The sequence below is a fragment of the Nothoprocta perdicaria genome, unplaced genomic scaffold (assembly GCF_003342845.1).
Source record: "Nothoprocta perdicaria isolate Ctin4 unplaced genomic scaffold, notPer1 scaffold_55, whole genome shotgun sequence".
NCBI classification, from domain to species: Eukaryota; Metazoa; Chordata; class Aves; order Tinamiformes; family Tinamidae; genus Nothoprocta; species Nothoprocta perdicaria.
In genome coordinates, this window is record NW_020455810.1 from 522,329 (window position 1) to 535,834 (window position 13,506).

At 43.5% G+C, this 13,506-nt stretch overlaps 1 protein-coding gene across 1 annotated transcript; it reads right to left on the reverse strand.

The window, feature by feature from the left end:
• Positions 1–211: 211 nt before the first annotated feature.
• Positions 212–6,846, reverse strand: FBXL7 (F-box and leucine rich repeat protein 7). The gene is made up of 2 exons (XM_026048561.1): positions 6,240–6,846; positions 212–1,407 (listed from the first exon to the last, which is right to left on the reverse strand). The coding sequence occupies exons 1-2, from the start codon at positions 6,835–6,837 to the stop codon at positions 671–673; spliced, it is 1,335 nt and encodes a 444-aa protein (XP_025904346.1). The 5' UTR covers positions 6,838–6,846; the 3' UTR covers positions 212–670.
• Positions 6,847–13,506: the final 6,660 nt, after the last annotated feature.

Below are 13,506 nucleotides of genomic sequence, written 5' to 3' on the forward strand. Positions count from 1 at the left end.
GGGGGCGATGCATGAGCGAGTTGGAAGAGGGCTCCCCAATGGAAACCATGCACGGGCACATTCTCCAGATTCACCCGGCAGAGCCCTTGGTGATAGCCTGCTGCTCATCCTCATGTATCCTGGGATACATCCAATTGTATCCCAGGCAGATAAATTTGAAGACCTGCCAGTATTTCCTGAGGAATTACATGACCACCAAGAAGAAAGTACATGGAGATAAGGGGTAGCTTTATGAGCCTTATTACAAGTTGGGGAACACGACATATATTGCATAGTCAGATTCATGAGCACTGCTGGAATTAAGACATATTTGACACAGCTTAGTAACATTTCCAAAGGAGGGATTATGTGCTATTCCCTTTAGAGTCAGCTACTTCAGCCTGGGACAAGATCAGGCAGGGCTGTTATAGAATAGGCATCACAGTGGGGATACTGAGCACTCACTGCTTTTGAATTAAGGCAGCCTCTCCATAGAGGCCCACCGCACCTTAAAAAGTGATCATATAAAAAGCAAACAAAATAGTCCTCCAGAAACACCCTCGCCAACAACAAACAAGGAAAGCTGACTCCTGCGAGCCAGAGAAAGGACAGCATTACCAAGTATGGGATTGTGTGTTTATACATCAGTGTTTTTAATACTGTGTGATAACAACAGCCGTGGGGTGTCCGTTCAGAAGAAGGCAGGATTGGTGTGCTCTATAATACAGCGCTTGCAATGCCGTTTAACAAACCGCAGAGCATCCACGGAGACCTCACAGTCCTGCACATTCAACATCTGCAGGTCAAAGCAGTTGGCAGCTACAATCTGCAGGCCCTGCCCAGTGATGCTCTCGCAGGATTTCAAGCTCAGGCGCTTCAGGTTGAAGCAGTTGAGGGCTAGAAACTCCAGGCCGGTGTCTGAGACCAGCGGGCACTTGCCGATATCTAGTGACTTCAGTTTTGTGCAATTTTTGGCGAGGTACTCCACGCCGTGGTCCGTGATACCCTCGCAGCCCCGCGCGTTGAGGTAGCGCAGCTTGCTGCAGTATTTGGCAATGTAACGCAGGCCCACGTCCGTGATGCGCCCGCAGTGAGCGATGCTGAGGTACCGCAGGCGCGACTCCAGCTTGGCAATCTCCCGCAGGCCGAAGTCACTGACGAAGCGGCAGTCGCTCACACTCAGTTCTTTAATGGATGTGCAGTAAATCATCAGGTAGCGGAGACCCTCGTCGGTGATGCGGACGCAGCGGCGCAGGTACAGGTGAGTCAGCTGAGTGCAGTGCGCCGCAATGGTGTGCAGTCCCTCGTCCTCCAGGACGAAGCAATCTGTCATGTCCAGGTAGCGGATGGAGATCTGCTTGCCGTGCAAGGGAGACAGCTTGATGGAGGCCTCGCGAGTCAAACTGATGCACGTCACTTTGGAGCAGCCTAGGTGGAAACACACAGCAAATTTTAACAACAAGAAACACTCGACTGGAAGGACAGGGATGAAATTGCATGTTTGAGGTGATGCAGACCTCTTCACTTTGCAAGAGAAGAAACACCCTGATTGAATAGCCTGGATTTGCTGGGATGTGTCCCTACACCTGTAAAATATTAACTGACTCCACTGGAGCAACTGAGGTTGCTTTGGGATTTTGAGCACCAGCAAAACAACAGAACAGTTCTGTCAACATCCCAAATCTGAAATGATGGTCCTAGGTTTATCCAGGGACAGTCTAATTCTTTTCTGCAAAATTAACACGGTGATGATTGGAGAAAATGGTGCTACAGGACAACCAACATAGCCTTTATGAGCAGAGGCAGCCTCATTGAGGACATCAGACAACATCTGAGGCTGTTTCACCATCAAACCCCATCATGGAAAAGACAAATCTCACTCTCTCTCTCCAAAAAGCATCTGTGGAACAGATGTTTATTCTGCCCCAAGCCTGCCATTTAGGAATGAAACAAAAGTATGGCAAGGCTGTGTTTGCAGAAGGGAGGGAATTTGGGAAATCTAAACAGAATGGAGAGTCATCAGGAACCAATACACTGGTAAGGGCATGGGAGGACATTCACATAGATGGAAAGGGACTATTTTAAGTAAGAAGGCCTGTCTACAAATGGAGGAAGCTAGACTACAAGAGACAGACCAACCTTGGAAGACAAGAGATAGATTAAAGAGAAAAACAAGCTCACAGACTTTTTCCATTTAACCTCTGCCCTGTGCATGGTGGTGAACGAAAGCTTTTTCTGGAAGGGCTCCTTCTGCTCCACAGCAAACCTGTGATCTGAGGATCCTGAAGGTCTTACCTGTGTCATGTTCAACCATGCATTAGGTCAACTAGAAGTGGCTGCAGGGAAGATGGGGAGATCTACCAGCCTGTGGTCCTGACCAGTGTTTTCAGCGGTAAATGTTCACTCAGACAAATTCTGCAGCACATGCCTAAAGGCCTGCCCTCAGATATGAAAAGGAGCTTTTCCATGTTGCTGGAAACACTTGACAACAAGGAAGAGATGAAGTGACCCGTACCCTAGGAAAAGTACACCAAAACACAAGTGCTACCAAAAAAAAAAAAAAAAAAAAAAAAAAAAAAAAAAAAAAAAAAAAAGGAAGAAAAATCAATTGAAAGCTAAGATGACAACCTTAGAGTTGGCAGGAAGTCTGGAAATAAAGAGCATGATGATCTTTGCATGAAAACTCTCTCAAAGACACATCAAATTGTTATCTACAAGCTTAGTGGCAAGTGTGAGTATGTTTCACTTCTTAAAAACTGAAAGAAAAAAAAAGTGAGATTAACCAGCAGGCCCTCAGAAGCCTGGAGTAGGGCCTTGAAATAGTTTGCACTTGCAATTAGATTCCTACATGCGTCATCAGGGTTTGCTACTGGAATTTTAATTTAGGCTTTCACTGTATTGGAATAGATGCAAAGTTTACCTTAAGCCTTACACAAAATGAAACTGGCATGTTGTCCACAGGTCCTGGAGAAGCTTGGGAACCTTGAACCTAAGGACTTTGTTCAATGTACAATCTCTTCTTAAAACGGACTACTACTATTTCCTCTTCAGATTGGGTTGCAGATCCATCTACCCTCATAGTGGGATTTTTGGCAATATGTTTGCCTTCAAATAAAAACTACATAGAGGCTCAAAAATGCAAGGTGATTTTTCTAAAGGGAAAGAATATAATTCAGCTTTGCTGGTGTAGGATTTCATGTCTATTACATGCTTTGGAAAAGGCAATACAAAATACTCAACAGGAGTCCCCATCCTTGAGTTGAGCTCTCGACACAGAAGCTGGCACCTAGGCAGGGTTCTGTTGACTTCTCCAAGACCTGACACGGCTGTTGCTCTTGCACTTGCATAAAGGAGTTGTCAGATTAAGGAACCTGTATCAATATTCTTCATGTTGTTCAGAACGAATTCTTAAAACATGGTTAAATGAGAATGAAGGATTGATGAGGCAGAGAAGAATAGGTTGTTTACTGAAGATTTAAGGAGGAGAGGAATGCTTTAATGACTGAAATTAAAATGTGAGAGGGTCACAAATTTCACAGAAGGTTTGCAGCCTGTGTACATGAGTGTGCAACTGTTTTGACAAGGGCAGCATCCTTGACTGCCCTTGACTAGTTATTTCAGCTACAATGTAAAACATTTCATGGGAAGGCTAGTCAAAATAGTTGTACCAGGAAAGTGTCCATGTTGATTAAAACAAATAAGAAACTATTTTTTTTTAGGCAAAAATGACAGTTTTCTAGGTCTGTAAGGACTTCTCTGCCTCTCTGCCCCACATAATCAAAATGTAAAAACAAAACTCTTGTAGTTGGATTTTCCATAAAGGAAATGTAACTGATTTTGAAAGGGAGGATCAACTTCCAAAAGATTTAAAAAAAATGCTGGCTAGCATGTTAAATAATAACTTGAAGTCAAGCTCAACCAGCTTCTAGGGATACCTCAGGGCTGCCCACAAAGTAGATGCTGAGAGTAAAGAGAATTTATGCTGTGGAAAAGTTGGGAAGTTAATACGAGCGTCTGCTTCTGCCATTAAAGATTCTGATGTTATCGCTGCCAAGTCTTAGAGAGCAGGAAAGAGAGGGATTCAAAGAGATGTACAAATGAGAAACTGGGTTTTAATTAAATAGCTGTAAGTACAGTGTTATCCTCCAACACATGTGCCCAACTTTTCTTGCTTGATGAGATACCTGACCAAGAGACCACTTCAGGTCCAAGCAGCATTCCTACATGAGATCCAAGCCTTATTCTTCCCTTCCATTTGAGAAAGTGGAGAGATGGGGGAGAGTGAAGACAACAGCAATAAAACTCACTTCTATAGGAAACACCCTGGAGATGGACAAAGTGAGGTTTAACGACAAAGTTTGGGTGTGCACAACAGAATCATCAGCTGCTTGACTACGGTTTTCTCCTGCCCCAGCCTCTGAGATGTTGTCCACCAAACCAGTTATACTTTCTTTCTCTGCCAGACTCTCTCTTCCTTTCACAAAATCTTTGCTGGATCTAGCTTTCCTGTGCTTTCCTGTGTTATGAGATGTCTTTTCCCTACTGATCCTACAATGTGTTATTGAGCTGAGATGCTTTTCTGGTAGGACTCCAAGAGACCTTGCTCACTGAAGACCATCATGTTCACAGCCGGCATGTCTTGCCCTTGCAGTAGGAAAGAAAGGAATAGGAAATAACCGGAAGGATTAAATTGGTTCCTGTGGATACCAGATTTTTTAAAGAGTGAACTCCACATTTCACATGGGCAGCAGCTTCCAGGAGCAAAATCTTGTGATGTTAAACAAATCCTTGGGACACATACAACAATCAGATACATTCTTTATCCAAAGACAAAGCTTCATATGCAACAACCTAGGATTTGCTACAAATAACTGAGGTCATTTCTGGCCCCATCAGAGAGCATTCAGTTGTTTAGCTCTGTTCATTTCCTCTCCCTTTGAGCATGCCAGTAAGTAGAGCATCGTATGCGAAATACAAGAACAATAATGTTACTGCCGGATCGCTATTACACACACTGGCAAACTTCCCAGCAGCCCTTCAAAAAAAAAAAAAAAACAGAGTCCAACTGAAAAGAAGTGAAAACCATTTTTACATATTTTATTTCATCAGACAGAAGGAGGGGGGAAAATGGGATCCTGTTTCGAAAGCATTCTCAAAAATTACCCACATTAGAACTACAAGTGGGCTCAGATCAAGGCCCCAAAATTTGCAGGGTCTTTCATGAAATGAAATTCATACACAGGCATATGCTCTAAAAGCCATCTCTGAAGCCACACATGCTCATTTGATATCATTCAAAAGGAGAATTTTTGTCTCATTTGTTCCAAAGCAAGGATTGCTAAGGAGAGAGGGAGAAAAAAAAAGTTACATAGCCTTGGAAAAATCAGTTGATGTGTTCATACAAGTTACAGTGACTCAACAGGATCTCTTTCCATCCCCACTTTGTCCTGTGTGCTGTGCAGTCATCAGGACACCTCTGCAAGGGCAAACTTTGGACACTTGATTAGCAACACATTAGACTGGGAACACACTGAAACCACAAAATATGAACTAAATGCCAAATATACTTGAGTGCTCTGCTTAGATGCATCCTTTCAATTAAGCGCCAATCTATTTGCAGAGGGGAAATTCTATGTAGCTGAATCTGAGGGCAAAAACTGTCCAATACATTTCTGTTCATTCAGCCAGCTACACTGACACATAACTGTGCTGAAAAAGAAGAAAGTCTCTAAGGAAACGTATACATTGTGCATACACACACACAGACAAGTCCTAGGTCACTAAGTCCGGTTAAAGAAGCAATGGAAATTTAAGGACCATGAAGCTCAGCTAGAAATGATATGCACCTAGACAGAAGTCTAGCACTGAGTGTGAGTTGTTGCTCAAGCCACTAATCAAATGAGATTACAGACATACACATTTCATATCATAAATGCACAGAAAAATATACAGTAAAACAAATTTTACTCTAGTAGGTCACCTTCACTAAGCAATACACTAATGACTGCAACCTGGGCCTCCATAAGGGTGCTTTGGGCAAAAACCTATAGAAAGTGCCTCACTATTTTTAAGCGGTAGCCTGCTAGCCAGGAGGCCCACTCAGGGAGTACTAATGACATTGGGGTACCGAGAGCATAGTCATGCCTTGCATACCACTGGAGTGTTATGAGAGTCCTACTCAGGAAGGTGGCACCAGGAGCAGGGCTAGCAGCAGCCTCCCAGCCACCTCCTCACATGGGTGCTTAAGTATCGCCCGTTACCTGACACATCCAGGTGCTCCAGGTTGGGACACAGCGACACCACATCGAAGACTGCCTCGTTGGAGATGTTATAACAGCCCGACACCTCCAGCCTTCGCAGCTCGGGGCAGCACTGCGCAATGGTGTAGAGTCCCCTGTCGGTGAGCCGCCTGCAGCCACTAACTACTACCGTCTCCAACATGAGACATACGTTAGGGGTGTCCTGACAGAGCCTCCGCGTCAGCACCTTCAGGGCCCTGTCGACGTTGATGGTCTCGCCCGTGAGGCGGATAGTCCTCCAGAGCCGCGGGTCCCAGGCAAGGTTGTACCAGCGGCGGCACACACGGGCGCAGCGGCACAGCTGGTTGGTGGGCAGGAAGGAGAACACGTGGATCATGGCGTGGTCCGGCAGCCGGTCTACGTGGGCCTGCTCCTTCTGGTGCTTGGAGGCCAAGCGGATGAGAGGGTGCGTGAGGCGGGTGGGCGGCGGCGAGTGGACCATGGCGACCGTCTCGCCAGTGACGGAGGACGAGGAAGTGGAGGACCCTCTGCCATTCTGGAAGCTGTGAGAATTCTGCGGGAATATTAAGGCTGGGCTGGGCGTGCTCAGTGTCCGCATGCTCAGGTCGGAATCTGGAAGGCAAAGCACAGGATTTCAGGGAACGGCACGTGGCACAGAAAGCACCACACTGGAGCGGGATGCCCCGCAAGCACCATCCCTAGCACAGCACCATCCCACACTTTAATGCGTGTTGGTTTTTCTCCTTTCCTTCCTTTCTTTTTTCTTTTATGAAACAGTCATTTTTACCAGAGTGAGGGAGGACAAGTATATTCTAAACAGTAAATCAGTATATTCTGAAAGCACCGTTCACCCTTGTGGTGGCTATAAAAGCACTGAGTGGCACTCATAACTTTGCCAGCAGAACAACCTCAGCAAAGGAAGGACAGGGGCTCCCAACTCAGCAGGTTAACTAACAACAACTTCCTAAGAGGGGGCTGGCTGTGCCTCTGCAAACATACTCAAAAAGCCCATCAGCTAAAGTGAACTTCAGGCTGATTGAAAGAACCGGCCCAGAGAAGTAAGTGGCAAAGACACAGCATGCCTGGAAGCTGGTTGCAGCGCCTCTGTGCCACGTTTGCGTGACATTTTGACTACTGCTAATGGTTACTCCAAAAGCAGTCAACCCACAAAATACAGAAGTTCAAGGCTTCTACTACTAGGAAAGATTGCTTTGAAGATTAAAAAAATATATATATTTTTTTCTCTGTGCTGCTCTTGCTGCCTAAGAGTCATTCCCACATTCCCAAACGATCAAGAAACACAGTTCTTACTCCCAGCTCTTCCAACTGTTCTGGAAAACAGCACATAAAAGACTGGAAGGCACCTGGGATATAGTCGATAGGCAAGAAAATGCCATGGGCTGTACTTTCAGAGAGCCAGAGGAACTTAGGCAATAAGCTACACAAGGTGAGGCCAGTGTAGACGAGACGAATGCCAAAGCCACACTCAACCATTCCACCCCTGGGCTCTTGGTATCGATCTTAACAGAAATTTTTTAGGAAGAAAAGCACCTTCAGAATATGAACATGAGAACCAGATCATTACCAGATAGTTACAAATAATATGAATGCAATAACAGCTTTGAGGCAGTGAGATTTCCTCCATTTTGTATCTTCTCATGCCACTTTGATGTTCAGACACTTCAGGGAAGCATACAAAACTCTCTCCTTAAAAAGCACAATCACCGCGCAGACTCTGGCTAAGCAGGGCACCCCCGGAACTGTATTTATCATATCTACTCAAATACAAGGGTGGGCAGAGTTTGTAAGCCAACTGTATTTTCGCTAACTTTGACACATGAATTGACTATTGACTATTTCCAGAGCAGGTCTGCAAGGCAAAGAGGCACAACTCTTCTTGGGAAAAAAAAAACAAAAACAAAAACAAAAACAAAAAAAGACACAAAGTCCAGCAACGTGCCCAAGATCACTAGTTCTGCTGAAGGGAGCTCGAGGCCTTTCTGTAGAAGAAAAAAGCCACACCACACAGTTCCTACCCTCTCCCTTCTCTGTATCCCATTTCTCTGTAACAGAAACCCAGCATTTGAAAAGGTGACAGGAAAACACATTTTCTTCAAGGCATCTAAGTCTCATCTATGGACACTTGGATTCAACCCATGGACTTACATCATTTTGAGAAAAGACTGTATCTTAATACAGAGTGGACTTTGCAGACATTCTTTTTTTTTCTGTCGAGGTCTCCTAACACTCCAGTGGCAGTTACTGCAAACAATTGCATGGAGGCGTGTTATTTGGAAAGCATCTAGCATCCTTTGGCATTGTGAAATTTAGATTTACAGCTGGGAGAAAGAAAAATCCCACCAAAATCAGACTCTTGCAGACAAGGAGGGACTCCAAAGACCACTTAGACAACAGTCCCCTAGACTGGTTTCTGCAAGGACTTACCACCTCTTTGACCTTCCTCACATTACCACCAAAACCAAGGACCATGCCTGAAGTTAAACATGTGCATAAAATGTGGCAGACTTGGAGCCTTTTACTCTTTTGTTCTTTCCCTGAGACTTTAAGAGGAGCATGCCTCTAATACAAAAGGGAATGCATTCAGTATTTAACACAAGTTCTCAGGACTGGATATATCTCCCGCTAATGCATGTATGTGAATTTCTCTCCTTTTTGTTTAGTTTTTCATTCATTCATTTTCAGGTACTATTCATAGCTACTCAAAGAGAGAGAGAGAGAGAGCACTTAATATTCCCAGATACTTCCCCAAACTCCACCAAAATCCCTGTGATTAAAGCATCAAGCTAATGTGGTTAATCTCTGCTCTTAGTTTCCTACTTAGGCAATTTGGATCAAAAGTTCAAAATTGGCATTCCCTCTGTGAACCGTGAACAGGGACTACCCTAGACATTCTGGGTGCCTACTGAATTACCAAAATACATTTTTTAACTTGTACTTAAAAGCTCAAAGACTGAAAATCTACAACAGAAGACCTTCTGCTTTATGAGCACATTCAGTACTTGCTTCATGCTCCCTTCTCTGATTATAAGTTCCAGAAGTGTATCTTGTATTTCCTTTACCTTTAGTCCCAAAGACAGCATGAAACCTCCACACAGATCTGTACAAATACATACCTCCACAACAGACATACACATATGTACCCTTGAAATATTTTGGGAAAGGACCACAGCATTGTCATTGAGCTCACACAAGAGACTTAGGAGAGCATAACTGGTTCGCTGTGTACATCAGTGCAATATGCTATCAGATAGGAATTTTGTTGGTAGTTTAACCAGACTCATTACGAAGATTTTCCAGCTTACTGTTCACTATGTTCCCTTAAGGGGAAAAAAGAGCAGGTGAGTCCATGAGCTTTTTGCAAGTCAAAACCTGAAAAGCTTTTTTGCTATCATTTAAAGCTTCAGGAATACAACTGCTGTGCTCTCCCTGCTTTTTAAGTATTGCCAAGGGCAAATTCCCATGGCCTTATCTGAACCATTTAAGTGCTACCTTCAAATTTTGTCCTTCAACATTTATTGAGTGCTAGCTAACCATTTGGGTGAATCCAAGACAGAGGCATTTAATAACAGTGTGACATCAATAAATGCAGTCCTAACAACCTAACAGCAACTGCTGCTGTTATCAATAAAATTGTTCCAAATACACACCCTACACAAGTACTGTTTTCTCCCGAAAAAGTATTGCCTATATGCCCAAAATGCAAGTTTACATTTTGTTAAATCTTAGAAAGCAAAATAATATTGCAAAGCAAAGCAGCCCTGTACTTCCCTCCCTACAACTTCTATTATTCCCCCAATTACCAAGGCTTTTGTGCAAGATGCTTTTTATTACAGCTTTGCTCAGGCTCTGAGGGTTGTTTGTTGATGTAAGAGAAAATTTCTTAACAATCTTTAAAGAAATCTCAAAAGATGAGTGCCAGAAACAGAGCTATAAAAGCTGACATAGAGGGAGAAAATGCACTGGAGGGAGTTTGCTTATTCCATTAGGAATCTGGTTTATTTCAAAAGCTTTCTTTTTTTTTTTTCTTCTTTTTGTTTCAGTTTCCCAATTAATAGATACATCTGGGGGGGAAAAAGCCTTAAATACATACGATTCAAACCAAGATCTAGTCTCTGTGCACTCTGTTCTTGATAACAATCTCTAGTCTCTGAATTCAGCATCAGAGAAAGAAGGAAAACAACATTAAATTTTTGTTAAGTCAGCAGTGGACACTAACCCAAAACACCTGATGTCGCAGCGTGGACTTTTAAAGACTGAAACACTCCCCATTCTTAAAGTGTGACTTCATTCAACCACTTTTGTGGCACTACAAAATTCTATATATACCTATTTAAAAGTGAATTCTATACCAAGATTCTCAAGTTTACAAAAGTGAAATGAAACTTTCAAAAAAATCAACAAAAATTCAGACTCTTACCTCAGGCAGCTAAAACGGATCCTCCTACTTCACCTGCCCTCACCACTGGGCTCTTTAGAACTAATGCAGAGTTAGTATCAGTAAGGGGAGAATTAAGCCAAACCATGTTGAGGATCTGAAGGATTAATACAGCTAAGAAACAGAAAGCAGCGGGCATTTTTGTCAGTAATATTACATGCAAAGTAATATGTAAAAGAAGCGCTTAAATACAGCATAGGAATGTGATTTGGGGAGGTGAGCAACCATGTGACGGCAGAGTTCAGGATCCTGAAAAAAGGGAGTAAGGCAAAAAACAGGATTATAATCCTGGGCTTGAGGAGAGGAAACTTTGGCCTTTTCACAGACCTGCTTGGAACAATTTCACATGATATAGCCCTGGAAGGAAGAAGACTCCAGAAAAACTGGTTGATATTCAAGGATTGCCTCCTCCAAGTTCAAGAACGGTTCATCCCAACAAGAAGGACAACAAGCAAAGGCAGCAGGAAACCTGCATGGATGAACTCAGACATAAAAAGGAAGCGTACAAGAGGTGACCCATGAAAGGTCATATGAAATGGTCAATAGAGAGACACGGTCCAAGCACACAGGGATGTAGTTAGGAGAGTTAACGCCCGCCTGGAGTTGGAACTGGCAAGGGATGTGAAAGGCAACAAGAAAGTGCAAAAACAGCAAAAGGAGGCTAGGGAAAATGTGGTCCTGCTGCTCAAGAGGGCAGGGCCCTGGTGACAAAGGACACAAAAGGTTGAGGTCCTCAGTGTATTCTTCACTTCAGCCTTTGATGGTAAGTCCTTAGGAATCTCAAGCCCCTGAGACCTGAAGGGAAGCCTGCAGCAATGAAGAATTACCCATGGTGAAGGAGAATGCAGTAGGGAACAATTAAGCAAATTGTAGAAAAGTCTGCAGACCCTAACGGGGTCTGAGGAAGTCAGAACCTCCACAGGCAGGAGAAAAGGGCAAAGAGGAAAGTGCAAAGTCCTGCACCTGGAGAGACGTAGTCCTAAGCATAAGCACAGGGCAACGAGCTCAGGAGTATCTTTGCAGAGAAAGACCTGGGAGTCTTAATGGAAAACAAGTAAAATATTGTCCAGGAATGTGTCCTTAGGACAAAAGTGGACCCAAGGTGGTCCAGAGAGATTGTGGAGTCTCTACGCTTTGGAAGATACTCAAAACTTGACCAAGTTCTGGGTAACATGCTGTTGATGCTTGAGGATCCAATGATCTTCAGAGTTCCCTTCCCTAACACCAACTATAAGGTAGTTCCATGATTTATTTAACATTTTTACAGCAACAACAGTGCTGCATGGACATTATATATTTGCTAAGGTATGGATACAGATTTTTTTTTTTTAATTTAATTGAAGAACCATCAGTTTTACACAGATCACAGAGGTATTTTACCTAAGAATGTAGAAATCAGGAGTTTACAAGGCTGGAGAAGCTGAAGTGTAAGTGCAAACAGGAATAGAAGCAACTGGCAGGCCTTTACAGTGGAAGCAGTAAGACCTGATAAAGGAGATGCTCATGAATCTGAGAGGCTGATGTCAAACATGGCTCTGTGCTCTTTCAGGAAATTTGGAAAAACAGGTAAGAAAGATGGCTGAGGACAATAGGCTGCAATAGTATCATTCAGTCTATGAACCTGGACAAAGCCCAAAACGTGGAAACCTAGAAGACTGTCTCCTGCATCATGAGTATCCTCACTTATTTCTTTTAGCCCAAGGCACCTCTGTGGTTTTACTGAAGTTCCTCACTGCACCAGGAGACTGGAAGGAACCTGAGAGCCTGAGATAGCACAGAGGCAGCTGGAACAAAACTCACTGCGTGGCGGGAGGGAGGCCAAAGCCCTGAAGTGCAGTGGAGAGAAAGGATTGCTCAGCAGATACCTATGTGATTTTGCAACTTTTTATGACTAAGAATGTAAGGAATCAGAAACAGGGCTGGATTAACTTTCTTGAGGTCTCTGTCCAAGAACACTTAAACAGTCTCTGATGTGAATTCATCTGTCCTGTTCTTAACTTCCAGGGAAAGCCATTAGTCAGCTCACCGAGGTGCCTGTTCCAGTGTTGTCACTTTATTAAGTTTCAAAGTTTTTCCTATTACCCAACTCCAGTAAGAAGCTGTTTCTTGTCTTTCTCCTAGAGACTGGGGAGAACAATAGAACATTACCCTTTCTGCAAGGCTTTATCCTGCAAATAAAGTTCAGGCCTTTCTTCCTAGTCACATAGCTACAATTTGCAGTCTTTTAGTCCCTTCTTTAAACCTTTTCCAATCTGCATGTATTTCTCCCAAAGCAAAATCAATATCTGCACTGAATATAGCACTCAAATCCTCACAGCACTGCCTGGAGTCCTTCCTCTCGCATCCTATGAGCGTCACACTGTTATTACTCCAGATCCCAACAGCCACAGAGGGATGATGCGTTCAGTATGTTATTCAACATACTGCCTAGATTCTCATATGACATACAGCTGCCCATTTATTTTCACCACTCACACTTACACACTTGGTTCATCTTTCCCAAACTTGTCTCCTTACTGAGTTTTACCTTCTCCCTCCTTCCTCCCTTCACATTGTGTTCTGAGCAACCTTCTTAAAATGTGCTCATTTTCAGTCTTCCAAACATACTACTGTTCCAGTGCACTAGAATTTAACCCATTCCTTCACACACTGTTAGTTGGTTGTTTCAATGCAATTCACACAGAGGACTACTGGAGAGAGATGGGGACTCTACTTACACTACTGAAGAAAAGAGTAGAGTAGGGCAGATCCTTGAAGGTTCCCACTTGAAACATCAGACAAGTATTTAGTGATACCTATTGGTGGCCATCT